General features: G+C 37.6%; 1 protein-coding gene across 1 annotated transcript in view; it reads right to left on the reverse strand.

Moving 5' to 3' along the window:
* The window catches only part of RIMS1 (regulating synaptic membrane exocytosis 1), a 207,631-nt gene extending 189,490 nt beyond the window's left edge, over positions 1 to 18,141 (reverse strand). Inside the window, exons 1-2 of the mRNA XM_019471125.1 lie at positions 17,801 to 18,141; positions 14,593 to 15,464 (exon numbers count right to left, since the gene is read on the reverse strand). Coding sequence (XP_019326670.1) covers positions 14,593 to 15,464; positions 17,801 to 18,141 — 1,213 coding nt within the window. The remainder of the gene's footprint in view (positions 1 to 14,592; positions 15,465 to 17,800) is intronic.
* Between the last annotated feature and the right edge of the window lie 1,688 nt (positions 18,142 to 19,829).

A 19,829-nucleotide genomic window follows, 5' to 3' on the forward strand; every position in this document is an offset into this window, starting at 1 on the left:
TGTGGTTGAAACGTTATACAGCCAAAGGTGATAGACATCTGCGTGTCACTAGTTCATTCTATTTCTCTAGTTCAGGACACCTTTGACAACTTAATTCACATTCCCTCCTTTTCTTTTCCTTACCGCTTAAGTCTTCATAGACGTGGTTTAATTTCCAGTTCCTCCTACAAGTCAGATTCCTCCTAGATCCTTTAATTCTAGAAATTTCACATTTAAACCTAGAAATTAAAGCAGCAGTACCATACGTACTGGCTGTTTCAAAAGGTCAATGTCTATTAAATAGCATTTTCTATTACTTTAAAAATGTTATATACCATCCAAACAAAAAAAATAAAACCCCACATCTAAACGCAGGGCTCAATGGTGATCATGTTTTTTGTTTAAGCATTGCCAGAAAATTCATTCCTAATCCTTATAATAATTTTCTAGGTCAAAGTAAGATTAGGTCCACCATAGCCCAGATAACTGATGTCTGACAACAAAATAATATCATTATTTGTTGTTGTAGCTTTTTTTTTTAAAGGAAAAAGATGCTTACAGATTAGAATTTTAAAGGAAACATTTGAAAAGAAGTCAAAATGTAAATGGTACATTTGTTTGTTTAAAAAAAAAAAAGTCTGCTCACTGGCAAAATTTAATGTCTTCCTAAGTGTCTCCTTTCAGTGGCTTTTAGGAATATGTCTCCTTTGCTTGTAGGAATAGCCATTCCCTAAGACTTCCTTGGCAGTGAGATTTAAAACTGGGTAACAGGAACAGATTAATCAACTTTTTGTATAACTGATTTCAGAGCAACCTGTCTGTGTAAAAGAGCCTGCAGCAGCACAACTGGATTTATTCCTAAGTGTTCAGTTCAATTCCCCTTCCCAGGGGGCTGTTTTGCCCTCCCACAGACAATCTTTGCTTAAAGATGATGACGACTCCACTACTGGCAAATCCATAACACCTGCCCCATGGGAGATGAACCTACCTGGGTATGCTGACAAGGTTCAGTGTGTTACATAAAAATTGGCAGAAACAGCAAACACCAGAAAGTTCTGAGAATCTGCATCTATTTAAATTTGTATTTGTGAGTTGCTTTTGCAAGGTTCACTTTTATCTGTAAGTGCAAGTCACTTTTATACTATATTTTAAGTAAAATCTTAGCCTGTACAGCATACCAAATTACCTGGCATCCCATGTGTTTTAATGTAAACTTACACCAATTTGCTGTGGTAGAGCTCCGGAGCGCAACAGGCAAGAACCGGCATTATACCTCTGAGTGACCCAGGACTTTGGGGAATTGGAAAAAACTGACTGTTCGCTAGCCCTCAGCTCATGGCACTGATTAGCATTCACTGCATGAGCAGAGGTTTTTGCTCATCTCACAATTCAGGTGAGAACTGTATGAATAAACTGCACACGGGTTAAAGCGAGTCAGCTGGTGAGAGCGGCTTTGCACAGCATGAGCTCCCTGCTCTGCAAAGCTATGTGTCACTCCTACCCAAAACTCACAGAAGCCCAGTGCGAGGATTTGCAATTCCCACCTGAGATGTGGGAGCAGGGCCGAGGCACTCCAAGGACTGTATCCAGCTGCTTCAGAACGGCATTTCTTCTCTTGTGACACCTGCTGATAATCTTTAACGCAGAACAGTCTGACTTTCAAATACTTTACAAAGGCAAAGAATAAAACAAAAATCTGCAGAATTTTATATTCACATGTAGCTCTATTCACTACCTCTAACACCACTCTGGGGTGGTGCCCTGCAATTACACATCATGACACCTGAAGTATTTAAATGCAACAGATGTACTGGAATGCACACATATGCATTCTAATAGCGCACACGCATTCTAATTCATAAAAATATCTATGTATATATTCACAAGCACGTACACCCCCAAAAAAATCTCGTCTTACTAATGTTATGAAACTCCAGTAAAACAAAGAATATGAAAGCATTCACATACATTATTGTATTTTTTCTTTCTGCTCCTGAACCTACTTTACTACAGTGTTCCTGAAGCAGATAATAGTGTGCTCTCATTAAAAAGGTGTTTCTTATGCGTTAGGTCACAGAAATAATTAGGTTGGAAAGAAATGTGCTTTGGGTAGGTAGGAAGAAAATATGCGACTTCACCAGAAATATCAGCAAGATTTCTTAAGCACAAACATACAGAGTCATCTGTAAACATGTGTCTCTAAGCTCCCCAAAATTCTTGAAAATCTGGCTCATGATCCTCAAAAGAGAGTACCTTCTTCTTGCTATGTTTATTTTTTTCTGAGGATAGGACTCAACTCATGTAATGAATAACTGCTTCTGTAGAGCTATACTTGTCAGTGTAATTTCCATATCCAGAATACATTCCATACACCAACTCTGACACTAAACCTACAGGACAATGTAAATCTGCCTACAGAAAAATGCACATGAAGATAAGATCTGAAAAAGGTTTTTAAATCACCAGTTCGAGCAGGAAGGTGTGCCTGCATTTCCAGACTCTCTCTTTGCTAAGAGAGAAATTGTCTTGCATAAACAGTGTGATAGATAAAAATTAGATTTGACTGCTCCATCTAATGGCTCATTAAGCACAACTTTAATGGTTAAGAACATGTGGCCTAATGGGTTAAAAAGAGCCACGTGTGGTGCTTGCTTCTTCTCTGAGCAACACAGCAAAATAAATTCATAGCACCAAGATCTTTTAATAGCATAACATAAAAATAATCTCCAAAAATGAAATAAAATTTCATGAAAGTCTAATATAGTTAAGTCCATAAAAGTAGGTAAATATTTTTACATTTATAATTATTAGCTTATTTCTTCTATTTAGTTAATAAACTTTAATAAGAACGGCAAAGTTTTAGAAATTGTTCATTTGACTTTACAGTTGAAGTTACATTCATATTTGAGCTTACATTTCTAGTGAAAAGATATCTTACATTTTCAGTAAAAGAACCAAATTAATAAAAAGCCAACCATTAAAACATACACACTGACTCTTACCTATAAGAAGTAAATTTGAAAGCTCAGGTCAGATTCAGCAAGACACTTCTAGTCTGTGAAGGACAACTCCTAAACAAATCTAGAGCACCACTGATTTTCAGAAGGAAAAAGAAGTGTGTGCCTTCAAGTCTGCCCAAGGCTATTCCATGGCAATTCTAAAAAATACCGAGAACGTAGATCCTTTAGAAAACTGGTATAGTAACATGACCAAGTTGCTTTAAATAGAACATTTTTCCAACAATCATTTTGAGAATAACTAATTACAATTGAAGCTCATATTGCAGAGGAAAGAATTACCAAATTGAGGACTACGATTCAAAAACTGGAACTTTAAATTCTAGAAATTGATGTATACAATTAAATCATAAAATACATGAGTTAAAATCAGATAAATGTGTGATGTGCTTCATTTCTCCTTGCTACATGTCTGAAAACATTTTGTCTTAAATTACACATATGACAGAGAGGTAGCCAAGGAATATAACCATTTTACTTATTCCTCCACCACACACAGCTCCCACAACTAACACCAAAGACATATTAAGTTAGGACCCTATGTGCAATCAAAACCTCTACCTAATGAAAGTTAAACATATGTTTAAATTCTTTACAGACCTGCATTTAGAATTGCAAAATAATCCCACGCTAGCTGTGGCCCAAGTGAAGCATACAATACACATTAAGTTAAACACCATTTTCAATCTAATGTTCCAGTACCAGCCCACCTTCCCTTCAAAGGCCATATTTGGATTTGGGAAGTTTAGATGAGCCACGCTGCCCCTGCACATTTCTCAACTTGCTCAATAGACAAAGTTAGATGTGGTCCAATTTGCATATAAGGTACAGCAAAGCCACAGGTCACAAAGTAAAGAATGCTGATATTTGCTTTTCTAAAATAGAAAAGGTCATGTTTACAGACAGGAAGCAAATGTGAAAAGAAAATATTCTAAATAAAATGTATTATTAGAAGTTGCTTCATGGCTGGAAATAAAGCATAATAAAATATTTAATACTGAGGGTCTAAAAAATATTGCTGTAGGTATGCATTTACTGTGTAGCATCACAGCATTTCTGACACGCTAACAAAATAACTCTAAGGTTGAAAGTGTTTAACAATTAGAAAGCTCTTCATACATTGTTTTTGCAGTCAGTCAAGGGAATGAGCTGAGGGACTCACGCACAAGAGATATTTTTAAGAAGCTAAACATGTACAAATGCAGAGATTGCAAGTGTCAGAGCACCTCAGAAAGTAACGAATTCAACTCTCCTTCGTAACATTTAAAACAGCTGGGAGGTGGTGAACTTACTAACAGTTAGGCTAGCAGCATGTAGGTCCTAGCTGTCTACTATGTGCATTAGCCAACAAATAATCACTGTTGCCTTACATTTTGCATATCCTGCTTGCAGACTTTCTATTCTCACAGCGAACTTATGAAGAAAAGACAAAAACAACTATCAAACTGAAATTAAAACTAAAACACTGCCCTCTCCTTACATGTCTTCAAGCTGAGGGGCAAGCCAAAACAAAACCCCGTCTCCCTTTGAACTAAAACCTTATTAAGAGTCCTCTACTTGGACCAGAAAAGCAACACGATCAGTTATCAATCAGAACCATTATATTAAGGTCCTAAAAACTTGGGGGTCAGTAACTAATGAAAAATGAATAGAGCAGCAAGATCCCATGCACACTACCATCAAGCTGTCATATCCTTTAGTGGTGGCTCCATCAGTCAACCCCCCTCCCCCAAAAGAAACCATTAAAAAACCCCAAACTGAGAAAACCCCAACCCAAAGGCTGAAAAACGCTGTAAGGTCTGGAAATCTGAACGCTGTAAGGTCTTTTTATATGAAAAAAATAGCTCCACAATGTCTTTATAAGCAGTAGCAGTATACATACATGAATCACTTTGCTACCTGATAGGAAAAGCAAGCAAGCAAAGAAAAAGGTAATTTAGCTGATTAACAGCAAATTAATAGGTAGTGAGAACAGGAATCCAGGCTCTATTGAATCCCTCTTGGTAAGTAACCTGCAGTTAGCCACAAGAGAATGCAAGCGTGCCAGAGGACTCTTGACAGTAATCTGGAATTCTGCTGGATGACGATAAATGGAAGAAAAAGGTACCTAATAATAATATGTCCTTGCATTAAATAAGCATACTATTTTATTATCATCAAGGCAAATTGGAGTCTCAGTCATGGACTGAAATCTCACCAAGTTAGGCACTGTACAAACACAAAAAGAAACCCCAGACTCCACTGAACTTGCAATTTAAATGCAACGCAAGAGAACAGGCAGACAAACAAATAAGAAGTGACTACATTTATACCAGTGTATTAGACAGTGCCAAGTGGATTGTCTTTCTTGCTCTATCGTTAGAGTAACTCCTGGAACAGTTGTGCCCTGGGTCAGTTAGCACTCTCCTGTTTATTTCTAGGCAGGAGACAGGCCAAGAATAAATCCCAATAGACAGCTTCCACGCAGCCTTTCTCTTGAGGAATGCAAGAGTTTCATCATATGGAAATGCGCTGTGTTTCGTTACTTGGCCAAAGATGTCAAAGAATGGCTCTTTAATTTACTAGTACAGTAAATATAGCCAATGAGACCATATGAGATGTGCACATTTGAAAATATAACTCTTGTGCTTGGTATCATGGGTGAAATGGAGACAAGAATCAACTTCAGTGATTCCAAAGTGTAGGTGGGGAGCCCATGATTGTGAAGTTCATATATTGTAGAGAAGGAGAAAGAAGGAAGGAAGAAAGTGTTAGAGCAACGCAAAAACACATGAGCAAAGATGGGAAAACAGTTTTCAGGGGGACATTCAGAATGGACAGGAACAGGATGAAACTATGCATATTTAGTCAAAGGAAACACAGACATTTCATAATTATTAATCACCTTTCTGACACAAGTTTTTCCTAGCGGCCATTTATCAGCACAATGATTTTAGAAAGCTCAAATAGGCCAGTCTATCTACTCAAAGTTGTGCTGAAAGAAAGAAACTGGAATGGTTCCTGTGTATTACAGTAATTAAGTGCATTATTATAAGCAAAAAAAGATATCGAAGGTATCAGAGAAATACTAACACAAAATACTAACCAATAATACTCAGTACCATATGGTATAACCCCTATATTTGGACTCAATGTGATTTAGGATGATCAGAATGAATACACTGAATCCCTGTAACTAAGAAAAGGAAACAGAATGAACTTTTCCAGAAAATAACAGAATCAGATGCTTGTTTATTCCTAGTCAACTCTATAACTAACTAAAATTAACTCTGAAATTAATAAAAGTGTATGTATTATTCTATAATAAGCCAATAACTAATTTACCTTTTTCTTTCACAGGCTTTCATTTTTCACCCAAAGGGAGACAGCTTCCCCATACAGGCGGAAAAAAGCAAAAGGTTTGGATTTCAGTCCCAAGACCTAAACTCATCCTTCAATATGCTGCACAGACCATCCACAGTTATGCAGCTTTACCAAACACAGTTTGGTTCATCCTTCAAAGTTCACCTTTTCCTCTAAGCTCTCAGATCAAAAGAGTAACAGTAAATCCTGAGTAGCAGTTCACATAACTGTTATGTTATACAAAAAATATATGCATATACAAAATACTCAATAGTAGGACAGAGTGGGGGAAAGGATCATCCTCTGGCTATAACGCCATGCCATGTTTCAGGCTAACAGTTTTAACTTCAGTTCACTGCATAACTGCATTTTGAAAAGTGCTCAGCAGCTAAAATTAGGGCAAGTTTTTCAAAAGCTCTCAGCTCCCTCTTAGACCCTTAAAAAGTGCTCCATGACCTGCAGCTCCCACTGCTCTTCTCGTACCTGCTACCTCCAGTGGTTTCTCTATGGAAAAAACCTGACTGCTGAATGTTCTTGAGAATTGGTCTTTCATGGAAAAACCTAGAGAAATCCTGGGTTTCTCTACAGGTCCAAACACTCTCACAGCTCCTGAAATTAAAGCTACCCTCCTTGTCAGGTGTTAAGTCTCTTTGAACATTTGATCCTAATTTCTCCAGGCTTTAGTATCCCCCTTTTTGTAATGACAATACTCATCTTACTACTGGACAAATTACTATTAGGACAAATTTGTTGCTATTTTATGAATTAGATGTGCAGGAGAAAGGTAAATGACAAAGAACAAAAAATTAATAAAATAATGAACGTGAAAAATCAAGCAACACAGAAGACAGAGCACATTAATAGTAACGAAACATACTGCCTTGCCAACTGCCAGAGATGTAAGAAAGAACTCAAGATTTAACAGTTTGTGACATCCTTTTCTTCCATGTCTCTTGATAAGTCAAAAATATGTATTTCTTTTTTCCTTTTCAAAAACCAGATTGTTATTACATAAATTTGTATTGGAAATGGCTATCAAATATCATTACTTAAAGGGTGACAAAAAAGGATAAGCTACAGTCAGGAGTACTATGGATTTAGCCCCAGATTTCCCCACCTTGGCCCAGAGCCTGCCACAGAACAACAGCAGTATTTCTAACATAGAGCAATTTCAGTGCAGGCTATGAAGAAATCAATTTTTATTTCCAGGAATCCTCTATTTCAACTGAGTAAGAAATTACGATTACAATTATCCTTAACTTTGCTTATCTATCCTCAGAGTTGACACGGTTTCTGGCACCTTCAACCTCCCTAGCAGTAACTTAACCCTCCAGGGGAAGAGAGAAGCACTCACTCAATCTCCTTCCCCCTCCAGCTTCTTCTTTCCCATTTAAAGCCCAGTCCTTCCTCCCTGCCTTTTTTGTTTTGTTTTGTTTTTTCCTTTTTTTTCTTTTTTCTTTCTTTTCTAGACTATTCAACCCCAATCCATCCCACCTTTCCTTTCATATCATGTTTTATATATCTCAGTCAATCTTGCTGCTCTTCTATGAACTCCCTCCAGCACGTTCACAACCTTCTTAAGGTAAACTAGAGAAAGGGCTTTATTAGATTTAGATTAGGTATAAGGAAGAAATTCTTTACTGGTGAGGCACTGGACCAAGTTGCCCAGAGAAGCTGTGGATGCCCCATCCCTGGAAGTGTTCAAGGCCAGGTTGGATGGGGCTTTGAGCAACCTGGTCTAGTGGAAGGTGTCCCTGCCCATGGCAGGGGGGTTGGAACTAGATGATTTTTAAGGTCCCTTCCAACCCAAACCATTCTATGATTCTACGATTAGGATTTTAAAAGAGAATTCAGCCACATATCTTCTGTGACATTCCCATTTATCTGGTTATGTATCTCAGTGAAGTGTTGGATTTCTTGGCAACAGTGTGACTTTTTTCCCACTCATGCTCAGCTTATTTCATTTGCATATGCATGTATGCACTTTACATAATTCCATATACACAAAACAGATTTCTTACTGCCCAACACTAATTTAACGAGCACCTATTTACAACTCCATAAGCACTGTAAATAATTTCAGCTACTCAAAAGCATTGAACATTGACAGCATTGAATAATGTTAGCACTGTCCAAAATTCTGAAACTAGAGCCATTTTGAATTATAATTTCCTTAAAATCTGAATCAGATGTAAATCTAAATTATTGCACGAGGACTAGAAGATAAATTTGAACTAATTTCTAAGAACTAACAATCTTCCTAGCAAAGGTATTTTATTCTACACTAAGTTAAAGCTCAGTCACATTTTTAAACAAATTCAGCTCTTTTTAAAACTCCATGCCCAACTCTCCACATGAACAGATGTTAAAATATGCTAGCAGATGTTACAGTACAACTTGACTTGCCTACACTCCAGATTTAAAATACTTCAGTGAAAAAGCTTAGCTAAAAACATTTAAAACCAGCCTCCTCTTTATAGCCTTTTCCTGATGTTTTCTTTCGGTCCATTTACACACCCTGCCGCGTGCGTCTGATTTCTCTCTTAGCCCACAAGCTACCTTGCTTGCCAACAATGCTACAGCACTTGGAAGAAATCACTGGGGCAGGGATTTAATTTATGCTCTCCTTCCCCCGGGAGCACCTCCAAGCACGAGCGCCCAAAGCGGCACTGGAAACACCAGAGGAGGACAGAGGAAGTGGTCAGATCCTCTCCTCCTGGAGCCAAGCCAGCACCGACACATTCATCTGCAAACCACAGCATCCCTTTCTCCTTCTGACCTCCATGTCCTCTTCTCCTGGTCACGACCCCCCTGCCTCACACCTGCGCATACACCAAGATCCCAGCAAGATCCCTGCCCCTAACACTTTCCAACCAGAAGGGTAATGCCATACGAATGAAATGAAATTGGGTCGCTCTGTTCCTCCCAGTACCATAAGAAAGGCATTATGAATGAAAACAATCACATCTTCACTGAAAGTAACTGGAATGTCATCTCAGGAGGTTTTTTCCAAACAAGACTCCAACTCTATCATGCTCTCCTCACTCCCAATTAAATCCATTGGCAAGTATACAAAGTGAGTTTTACTTAGCTTTTTACCATTTTGTTGACATTATGCAAGTATTAGGCATATTTTCAAGCCTAAACGGTGTGAACAAAATACACATTTAGGCAAATACAAACAATGAGTATGCAAAATGTAAAACCATTAGCACATCTATTTACATGAAAGTACATGAGCAGCTTTCAGTACCTCCTCACATTGTTCCAATTTCTAACACTATTTCATCTTCCAGTTTCAAAGACTGCATGACAGAAGTCTAGAATATCTCTTGTATCTATCGTGGGATAAAAGAAGTTACGTACAACCTCGTCTGGACACAAATCTACCAGTTCTACACAAATTCTTGTTTTAAACTTTAAAGAAAATATTTTTTCTCAAACTTACTCCAAATCTAATTTGCATTCTTCATTGGATGGCAGTAGGCAGAAGCTGTTCTCAGTTTTAAAATGAGGTCTGGATTTCATTTGTAATAGTCTGGCTTATGTTATTCTAGCAAGTCTTTGAAGTGAGTATGAATGCAACTTATGCCTTCTAAGAGGACTCCTTTTGCGTTGCCACGACAGTGCTGTCACGGGAAACTCAGTCCACCTAACGTTCAACTATTATGGATTTCAGAATAAAGAGTCCTACAGCCTGTATTAATAATAGGATGAAAACGATTACCAGCAATCAGTAATAGTGTCCTGTAAAGGGTGCAGATTTTTTTTAAAAAGAAATCTGGGATGACCTTTTTGGACACCGCTAAACAGTTCTTTCTCTAGATTTACTCCAACATGGAAACAACTCAACATAAATCTTTGGGTCCTCCACCGAGGAGGCAAAATCCCAGTGGAGTGCGAAAGACATTTATTTTTTTGAAAGAAAGAATCTCCAGTGCTTGTGAATTATTTTGTTAATAATTTTGAAGAAATACATATTAAATGGTTACAGTAAATAGCAGGGGATGTACTAGCTAAATTAGCTTGATTTGTACTTAAGAATATCTCTTTTAGAAGGTTTTTTGTGCGCAGAAAACAGGGTAATGCAATCCTAAACAGTGTTTCTAGGAAATGCAAATGTTAAAAAGCAACTTTTGTACAATATCTACTTTATATGTCATTTTTGGCTATTGATTTTCAATACAGGCTTATCCACTCTACCTATACCTTACATTTCTATGGGGCATCATTTTCTTTTAAACATCTCTGTAAGCTGTTTTCCACAGAAAACTTCTATTTTAGTTGTTCAATATAGAATTGAAAATAGTACATCTTTATTACTCAGTTGCTGATCGCTTTATATTGGCACTCACCAAATGTGAACATTAATTTTAAGATCTTGGGTTTTCTTGGTAAGGCTGTTCAAAGTTTAAATATTTATTTGCAATAATTCTATCTTTCTAGCTCCATTACAATTACTTTGGCACCAGACTTCTGACTGAGCTGATATTTAGATAAGAGAGGATGGATTCCAGTCCCTCCTGGGCTTATAAACTAAAGCGCTTGTAAGGGACGAGGCCCACGTGTCTGTGCTGTAAGCACAGAACATCCATTACAATTACTTTGGCACCAGACTTCTGACTGAGCTGATATTTAGATAAGAGAGGATGGATTCCAGTCCCTCCTGGGCTTATAAACTAAAGCGCTACAACTAGGGACCTGTGCAATATCTCTCCCAAATTACAGGCAAAGCACTGAAGGAATGGTGGGTGAAATTCTGTTAGTAATGATGCTGCTAAATTGCAAAGAATGGGATTCTGACCTCAGTTACAATAGAGGCATTTTTTAATTATTTGTAATCAATTTTTAACACTACACCCTTTCACTGTGGCATTTTTTCTTTTAAAATATTGAAGGAATGAAATTCTGTTAGTAATGATGCTGCTAAATTCTAAATTATGGGATTCTGACCTCAGTTACAATAGAGGCATTTTTTAATTATTTGTATCAATTTTTTAACACTACACCCTTTCACTGTGGCATTTTTTCTTTTAAAATATTGAAGGATTTCTAAAAGATTTTCTTAGGTAATGACATTTCCTGCCTTTCCATCTATTCTTATGAAATACTGCAGATTTTTTCAAGTACGGATGAAAAATTAATTCTAAAAATAATTGGATACTTTACTATCAAAAATGCTTCTGCTTTCTCATTTGTATTCACATTCTACAACTAGGGACCTGTGCAATATCTCTCCCAAATTACAGGCAAAGCACTGAAGGAATGGTGGGTGAAATTCTGTTAGTAATGATGCTGCTAAATTGCAAAGAATGGGATTCTGACCTCAGTTACAATAGAGGCATTTTTTAATTATTTGTATCAATTTTTTAACACTACACCCTTTCACTGTGGCATTTTTTCTTTTAAAATATTGAAGGATTTCTAAAAGATTTTCTTAGGTAATGACATTTCCTGCCTTTCCATCTATTCTTATGAAATACTGCAGATTTTTTCAAGTACGGATGAAAAATTAATTCTAAAAATAATTGGATACTTTACTATCAAAAATGCTTCTGCTTTCTCATTTGTATTCACATTTCCTAGCTCTTTTTCTGTACTATACCCCCAGCTTCAAAGGCTTTCCACTTCTTTTCCCATGACAAGGATTGTAGAAGTCATATCAAGATCAGGCAATAAAAACATTAACAGAAGCATCTCACAGCTATTAAATTAATAAATATATTTCTGTAATTAATGTATTGCATACACACACATATATATACACGTATATAATATGTGTGTGTGTATATATTCTGGTTGATAACACGGTGCTAGCTTACTGGCAAGTAGAGATGAGGTCTCAAGGAATGCTCAACAATGTTAACCAAGTATTGAGTTGGCAGTGGTCAGACAGGTCCCTAACATACTCCTATTTATAATTTTTATTCAAATACAGTGAGGTAGCACTGTGATACGATACAGACCAAGGCCTCCACTGCCTAAAGGGGGAGTCTAAATATCCGTCTCAGAGGTAACCAAGAACTTGATTCAGTTATCGAGAACGTAAGCATTTAGCGACATTTGAAATCCTCTGGGATTCATAACACTGAAGGAAAAAATTTCTTTACTGAAAGAGTGGTTAAACATTGGAACAGGCTGCCCAGGGAAGTGGTTGAGGCACCATCCCTGGAAGTATTTAAAAGACGTGTAGATGAGGCGCTTAGGGACATGGTTTAGTGGGCATGGTGGTGTTGGGTTGACGGTTGGACTCGATGATCTTAGAGGTCTTTTCCAACCTTAATGATTCCGTGATTCTATGAAAAAAGTTCAACCCTTAATGGTTTAACAATACAACGGGAAATTGGTCAAAAGCTGAGATCAGTGTCATGAGCCTGAAAGCAACCATCAAAAGGTTTTACTTACAAAGGACCATTATAGAGCAAACTATATCAACATATTGGTATCAGTATCAATGACTTTGAGCCTGGACTTGACTTTCACATCAATGACCTTCCAGTTTATAATGATACCCCTCACTGAATATGGGAAACCCTTTCTATTTCATAAGCAACCTCAAAATTGATGCACATAGATGAAAGCAAATAACAAAGATGGAAAGGAAATGCTGTATTACAGACCACTACTACCAACAGAGGAAGTCAGGGAAAATTACACAAATCCAAATGTCAACATAAAACATTGCCACAAAATAAGGGAAAGAGATGTGTTCTCTTCGAAAGACAGAATAGTTGAGACTGGAAGGGACCTCTGTAGGTCCCTAGTTCAAACCCCCTTGCTCAAAAGCAGGGTCAACTAGAGCAGATTGCTCAGGGCCTTCTCCATTTGGGTTTTCAGCCTCTCCAAGGATGGAGACTGTACAACATCTTTGTGCGATATGTTCCAGTGTTTGACAACCCCCCCAGCCAAAAAAGTGAGGGTTTTTTATATCTAAGAGGAATCTGGATTAAGATTTCAGGGGCATGATCATCATCCCTCCTTAAAAATGAGCAGAAAAGCAAGCTTCCATACTTTGAATGGAAGAGTTCATGCTTAGAAAGTTAAAATAAGCAGCTATTCAGATGGGATAGGAGAGAAATGTTGTCTCTTTTTATAGGTATTCCTGGAGCTTTAGGGGATGTCAGGAGACCACAACATCACAGACAGACAGACAGGTTAGCATACATGAATCAAAGACATGTCAGGAAACAGTGCCAGGAACTAAAAGGCAATGCAGACAAGCCGTTGGCATTTTGAGTATGAACACCGGCAGAAAACTTTCAAGTTACAAACACAGATAATTAAACTAAAGAGCTAAAAGCTACTTCCAAAGACACAAAAAGCCTTCAGCTCACTGTAGTGTCAAAGAAAAATTAGGATTATAAAACAGTTGGTAGGTTCTACCACAGCCTTTTCTGATGATGCTTATTTTACCTGCTCACCATTCATGAATTTTATTAACTTTTTCCACCAGAAGAAAGGCTTTGTTTAAAAGCACAGAGTCTACTACACTTATTCCTTACTGCTGAGTGTTACCATTAACAGATGAAGGCAAAATGAAATAACAGATTTTAAACATTCTTGTAAGCTTGGATTCATCTAGACAAGAAGTTAGGCAATTCCCATTTCTTTCCTATATAACACTCCCCTTGCCCCATATTTTAAACATACTTGTAAGCTTGGAAGCAAATTCATCTAGACAAGAAGTTAGGCAATTCCCATTTCTTTCCTATATAACACTCCCCTTGCCCCATATCCTGTCCTTGTTAACAATGAACTCTGGCAGATCCTTGATATTTTCTTAAATGTAGTAAAATTTTGCGTATCTTAAGACTGAGGTGTCAGTAAGATTATGATGCTTTATTAATGGTCTTCTCAGATTGTTACAGAACTCACTTTCCATTTCAATTCATTCACAGAAAATTATTCTGCATACAGACAAAAGGATGAAGCGATGACCAAAGGAGTAGATACCATTGAGAGAATAAACTAGAACCCTTAAATTCTGTCAGTTCTAGGTGAAAGAGGGAAGAGAATGAGAAAGAAACTCATCAGCTGATGCTACCTGTAACCACCTCATCTAAGAATGCAAAAGGAAACATTGCAAACCAAATATAAACAGGTATAAGACACTTCTCAGTTGAAAAAAAAAAGAAAGGTAAGGGGAAAAACAAAGGTGTATGTTTAAAAAAGAGGCAAAAGAGAGAGAAAAATATAGATTTTTTTTTTTTCCCCAAACCATGGCCATGTGCATAATATACATAAAGGTCCTTACCTTTTTCACTGACACTTTCACTTTCTATCTCCACATCTTCACAGCTAGTATATTCTGGTGTTGATGCCCCTTCTTCCTCTGAGCTACTAACTGACATCTGCCTTTTCTTTCCGCCTCTTTTTGCTCTATGAGGCTTTGGAGGGGATGGCCGCACTGATTCCGACTGGTCAGAACTAAGGGAATCATTCCTTAGCATGGTCTCCATTTTCTCCCGCTTTGCTTTTCGCATGAGAATAGCAGAGCTAGGATCAAGGCGGCTCTGTTTTTTAAAAGAATCGTGGTTCTTGTATTCTACGTGTTCTATAGGAACTGGACTATGCCTGGGAGTTGGTGGACTATGATTAGTTAATTGTTTAGAAACAGAAATTCTTACATCACCTGTTCTGTCTATAGAGTACGACCTCTGAGTTTCCACAACAGATTTTCTGTCCTGAGTTCCCTGTAATTGTGAGCGTTTTCCTAATTTATTCTCAGGTACCTCCGCTTCCTCCATTTCTGTATGTGGCAAAGCTACATCACTGTGTCTTCTCTCGTGCCGTGCTTTAGAAACTTTCGCATGCATGCGCATCTGCTGTTCCTCAGGATGTGGTTTTACAGGATATCTTGCCAGATTGGGGTCACTCCTGTAACGGGTATGATATTCATCTTCCTTCCTTTGTTTTTCATCATCAGGCACTTTGCCTTCCTCAAGTTTCTCTGGCAAGTCTGGGTAGTCCTGTGACTTGCCTTTCTCCAGCCTTCTACCTTCATGCCGTTCTTTACGCTCCCTGTCATCTGCTGGTCCTTCTTTTTGAAGTGAGGACTTTGGCACACGCTTACGCTCACTCTTTAAACCTTTGCCATTCTGGTCTGAAACTGATAGTGTCTTCTTCCTACAATGAAAAGGAGTACAATAATTTGAAGAATTTAATGCAAAATAAAAATATTTGTGTACACTGTTATGGTAAATAATAGATTATAAACCAGGATAAGCTATGGCAAAACATATAGAAAGGTACTGGATCCATTAACATGAATTAAATCTATTAATCCTTCCAGCGGTACTTTTATTTTCCAATAGCAAACAACTTCCAGAGTCCACAAAAACATAAATTATGGAAGGTCCAATTAATTGAGTAAAATCACAAAGACTATTAACATGGATAAATGCAGATAAAAATAATTTACCCACGCAAGCAGGAAGACTCAAAGTCGTCTTTGTAGTAACTGCAGCGCTATGACGGAGTATTGGTGTATGTTCTCCATTTTTCTGGCAGCAGTCATGAGGGTTACAAACTAACCACATATATACAATGCACTTGAAGCCCCCTGACAGTATAAATATAAACACCGCCAAATGGAGTATTTCCCACAATGGTATTACAGACAGAAGTAATACGGATATTAAAAAATGCAAAAGAGAATATATCCAGAAACAATAATATTTGACCTAGTTTGCTTTATCTTATTAAAACTCTAAAAAGAAGTGCCCATTTCATAAGCATATTAAAAAAAGCAAATTCACTCCTTGAGATAAATTAATGGCATTCCTTTCGCTGGTAATAAAAGAGGATAAAAAATGTAATTTATTTCTCTATACAGCCAAAGTACAAAACAATGAATGAAGCTGCATGAAAATTATGCTCTCTCCTCTTTCATCTTCTGCTTTGGGAGAATAAGCAAGCCAAAGAATCATAAAATCCCCTTATACTGGATATTTTTATTTCTCTCATTTTTCCAGTTGCCCTTTTGTTTACCAGTTCACATATGAATCCATCGATTTTGAAGAAGGCTGAACAGAGTTATACACTGTATTTGAGATGAACCTGCACCAGGACAAAGTCACTAGGACTTTGTTTTATGGCACTGAATCTTCCCTTCCACAACTGATAAATCTTCAGATTACATATGACAGATTTTCACAGATGCATCCGACAGGACAGGCAAAGTTGGATATGATACAAGTTAAGTTTCTGTCTCCTTTTTGTCCATCTCCTATTCCTCCTGAGTTTTTGGCAATAAATGGGACCTGAGCTTACCATAGATGCTCTCCATTCAGAACCCTTGAACTTCAACTGAAAGTCTCAATGACAACTAGAGAACATTACTATTGTATAATTAATATAACCATCTCACTTTTGGACAGCAAAGTAGAAATAGAAAGCATTTTGCTGCCCTAAAAGTGTCCTTCAGCTGAGTGATGACTGCTCTGGGGGCCTTCCCAGTGCTGGGGGAAAAACAGTCAACAGAATTAGGGGAGGGCACCATGTGTTCATTTACGTCATACATATACATAACACTAACCCAAGTTTTGGTACAGTTAAACCCAGACAGACCTCACCCACACAGTAAGTTACTAGCCAATGTTCATCATCCATTTTCAACTTCAATAGCTATGAAAAAAAAATCATCAACCATTCTGGCCAAGGGAGAATCTTCTGTGCCAGACTCTTGTTTTGTTGCCACAGGCTCCCTCCTCAACTGCTCCGCCATCTGCCAGGCAGCAGCCAAAAGAACAGCAACTGCTTCATCACATTAGCCTCTCTTGATTTGCTACTCTTCAACCCATTCATCACAGTGAATGCACCTCAGGAATTTACTCATTTACTCACTTAAAATATAATAGTTTGCTTCCGGTTGGCTTTATTCTTAAATGCAGCTTGCTCTGAATTCAAGATGGTACTATTGCTGTTCTTCATGAATGTTTACTTTGCAGGTGTAAATGAGCTCTTTTAATAGTTCTTATTTTATTATTAAAAATAATACAATCATTGATAGAAAGATAACACATAAGGATACCTGACAGAACTCCACAGGGTGGGTTTTTTGTTTGTTTGGGGTTTTTTTTTGGGGGGTGTTATTTTTTTAAATTCTAGTACATGATTTCATCAAGTTAAAGGCTTGTTCTTTGTTTAATAGCTTTAAAATACCTGCCAAATTTAAAATTTAAAAGTAACCTACCATTCTATATTAAAAGTGTACACCAAAATGCATTGAAGTACATGGAAATATCCCTAAAATACAATTAGTATTTTTTCTCCTCATTTCTTTTGCACAGACCAAATCAGACAATGTATTTGCTAGTGAACATTTATCCTTCCCTGGTCAGTAAATCAACTTACTCTTTGTTTTTACACAGTTCTAGAAACACACAAAGGCCCAGCTGACAGCCTTGTGTACTGAACCAGCATTTATAATTGTGAGGCTCTATTGAGACAGAAAGCATTACCTCTCTCTTGGAGGTTCACTTCTAGACCTTGATGAAACTTGTTTTTGGTCTAGGCCCATAGCCAGCTGCGATACTTCTGCTCCTTTCCTCCGGTCGGACTGCACACTGGAAGAAGAGATTTCCTGTGATGAGGCAGTTGCTGTACTTAAGGGAGTCTGCGATCTCGATCGCTCTTGAAGTCTTCCTTTCTTTTCTCTCGGTGCATCTGAGCTGCCACCAGTTGCCGTATCACTCAGTGCTCCGTCCTGGCTGGGTGAGGGCTGTGGTCCACTTCCAAAAAACCACGCTCCGGATTTCGTTAGGATTTCTTGTTGCTTTCGACATAAATTGCATACCCACATAACCTAGTTGAAGACAAGAAGAGTCAGTGCAGCTACCCCTTAGACCCTGAAATGCATGCTCACTATCACAGAGCAGGTACGATCTCTCGCTCTCCTCTAAACTGGTGAGGTTGGTGCTCAGGACAGTACCCAGAACATGCTTCTCCAAGCACTGACTGCACTGGCTAGAGCCAAGCATCCTACAGGCACATGCTATGCGAGCTTCTCCAAAATGTGCTATCAATATACATCAGTCCTACCTGTAGCAATCCCCCCTCAGCCCAGCCCTAGCTCTCTTCTGAATAAACACCGACAATACGACCAGCGCTTGTTGCTGGTGTTGATGCAGTTGGTGGGGTGGGTCGGGTTGTTTTCATTGGTGTGGATCGCTGTCAGGACAAGCCTACCAGACTGTAAGCGGGACTTGTACCTCGGGTGGCGGAGTCCTGCCCAGCTAACTCTCAGCCTCTGCCGCCACAGAAAACTGACACGGTATTTCCCTTAAGTTAATTTTTCTCACGTAACATAACTCAACATTATCCTGCAAATAGATTCAGCATTTACTGTGCATGGTTTTAGCTACATCCACAACAACTACTTACCAGAGATGTGAGGTAAGACCTAAAGAAACGTACTAATAGAGAACTAAATGCACCAATGAAAAGAATGAAAAAGTACCATATTTTGTACTACTTGGAAATGATCATTTACCATCTCTTTGAGTTATAGCTGCAAATAATAAATAAATAAAGTAAACATGTCCCTGGCAATCGCAATTAAGCTGTGTACATAAACAGTGCTTCTTAGCATTTTTAATTTTTTTTTTTTAATTCCAGTTACACAGATAAACAGGAGCACACACAGTAAAGCGAGACTCTATATAGTTTCAAGTCTATATACAGTATAAGACAGTCTTATGTACAGGAGTAAATCACCAGAGAAAAATAAAAGGTTAATCAGGACTCTAAAGTGTGTGAATATTTAAGAAAAAATTGAAAGAAAGACAACAGGAGTTTTGAGGCAGAAGAACAAAAATGGCAAAATGCATGAAGAATATACAAGAGGTAAGAATTTTGTCAGAAATAAAAATAGAGATGAGAGGAAACAAAGCTGACAACTAATAAGGAAAATTGTAAAGAAAATCTTTTTGTTTAATGTGGAAAGAAGTAAAAGAATGGGTAAAATTGTAAAGAGGACAAGAAGGATAACAAAAGTTGGAATAAAAAATACGCTTAAATTATTTTGTGTAAACACAGGAATGATGCAACAGTTGCAAAATTATACAACACTTAAAATTAAAAGGAACAGAAAAAACAATCACTTCAGGGAAGAAATTGCAACAGGATAAAGCTCTGGTACTGAACTCTCTTACTCTCTGGCCTGGGGAGGAAGTGCATGGCTTACAAAGCATGATGAAAATTTTAGGCATTTTACATATTTAACATAATTAAGATTTATTTAAAACACCCTAGAATAGACTATCTGTTTAGGTCTGAAGACTACATCAGAACTTCCAATACCACTTCTGCACTGTTTGTCCAAACCACACTGAGAAGACATCCAACTCTTTTCCCTGTATCTGGATTGTGCCTTTAGCAAAAGATGACTGTTATATTTCTTCTATTTAAGAAGGATAATAAAATAACTATTAAAATTTTAATTAATTAAAAAAAAACTTAATCAAAAGCTGCAGTTATTCCAACAGTGGC

This window comes from Aptenodytes forsteri, unplaced genomic scaffold (genome assembly GCF_000699145.1).
Source record: "Aptenodytes forsteri isolate BGI_AS27 unplaced genomic scaffold, ASM69914v1 Scaffold256, whole genome shotgun sequence".
In the NCBI taxonomy this organism is placed as follows: Eukaryota; Metazoa; Chordata; class Aves; order Sphenisciformes; family Spheniscidae; genus Aptenodytes; species Aptenodytes forsteri.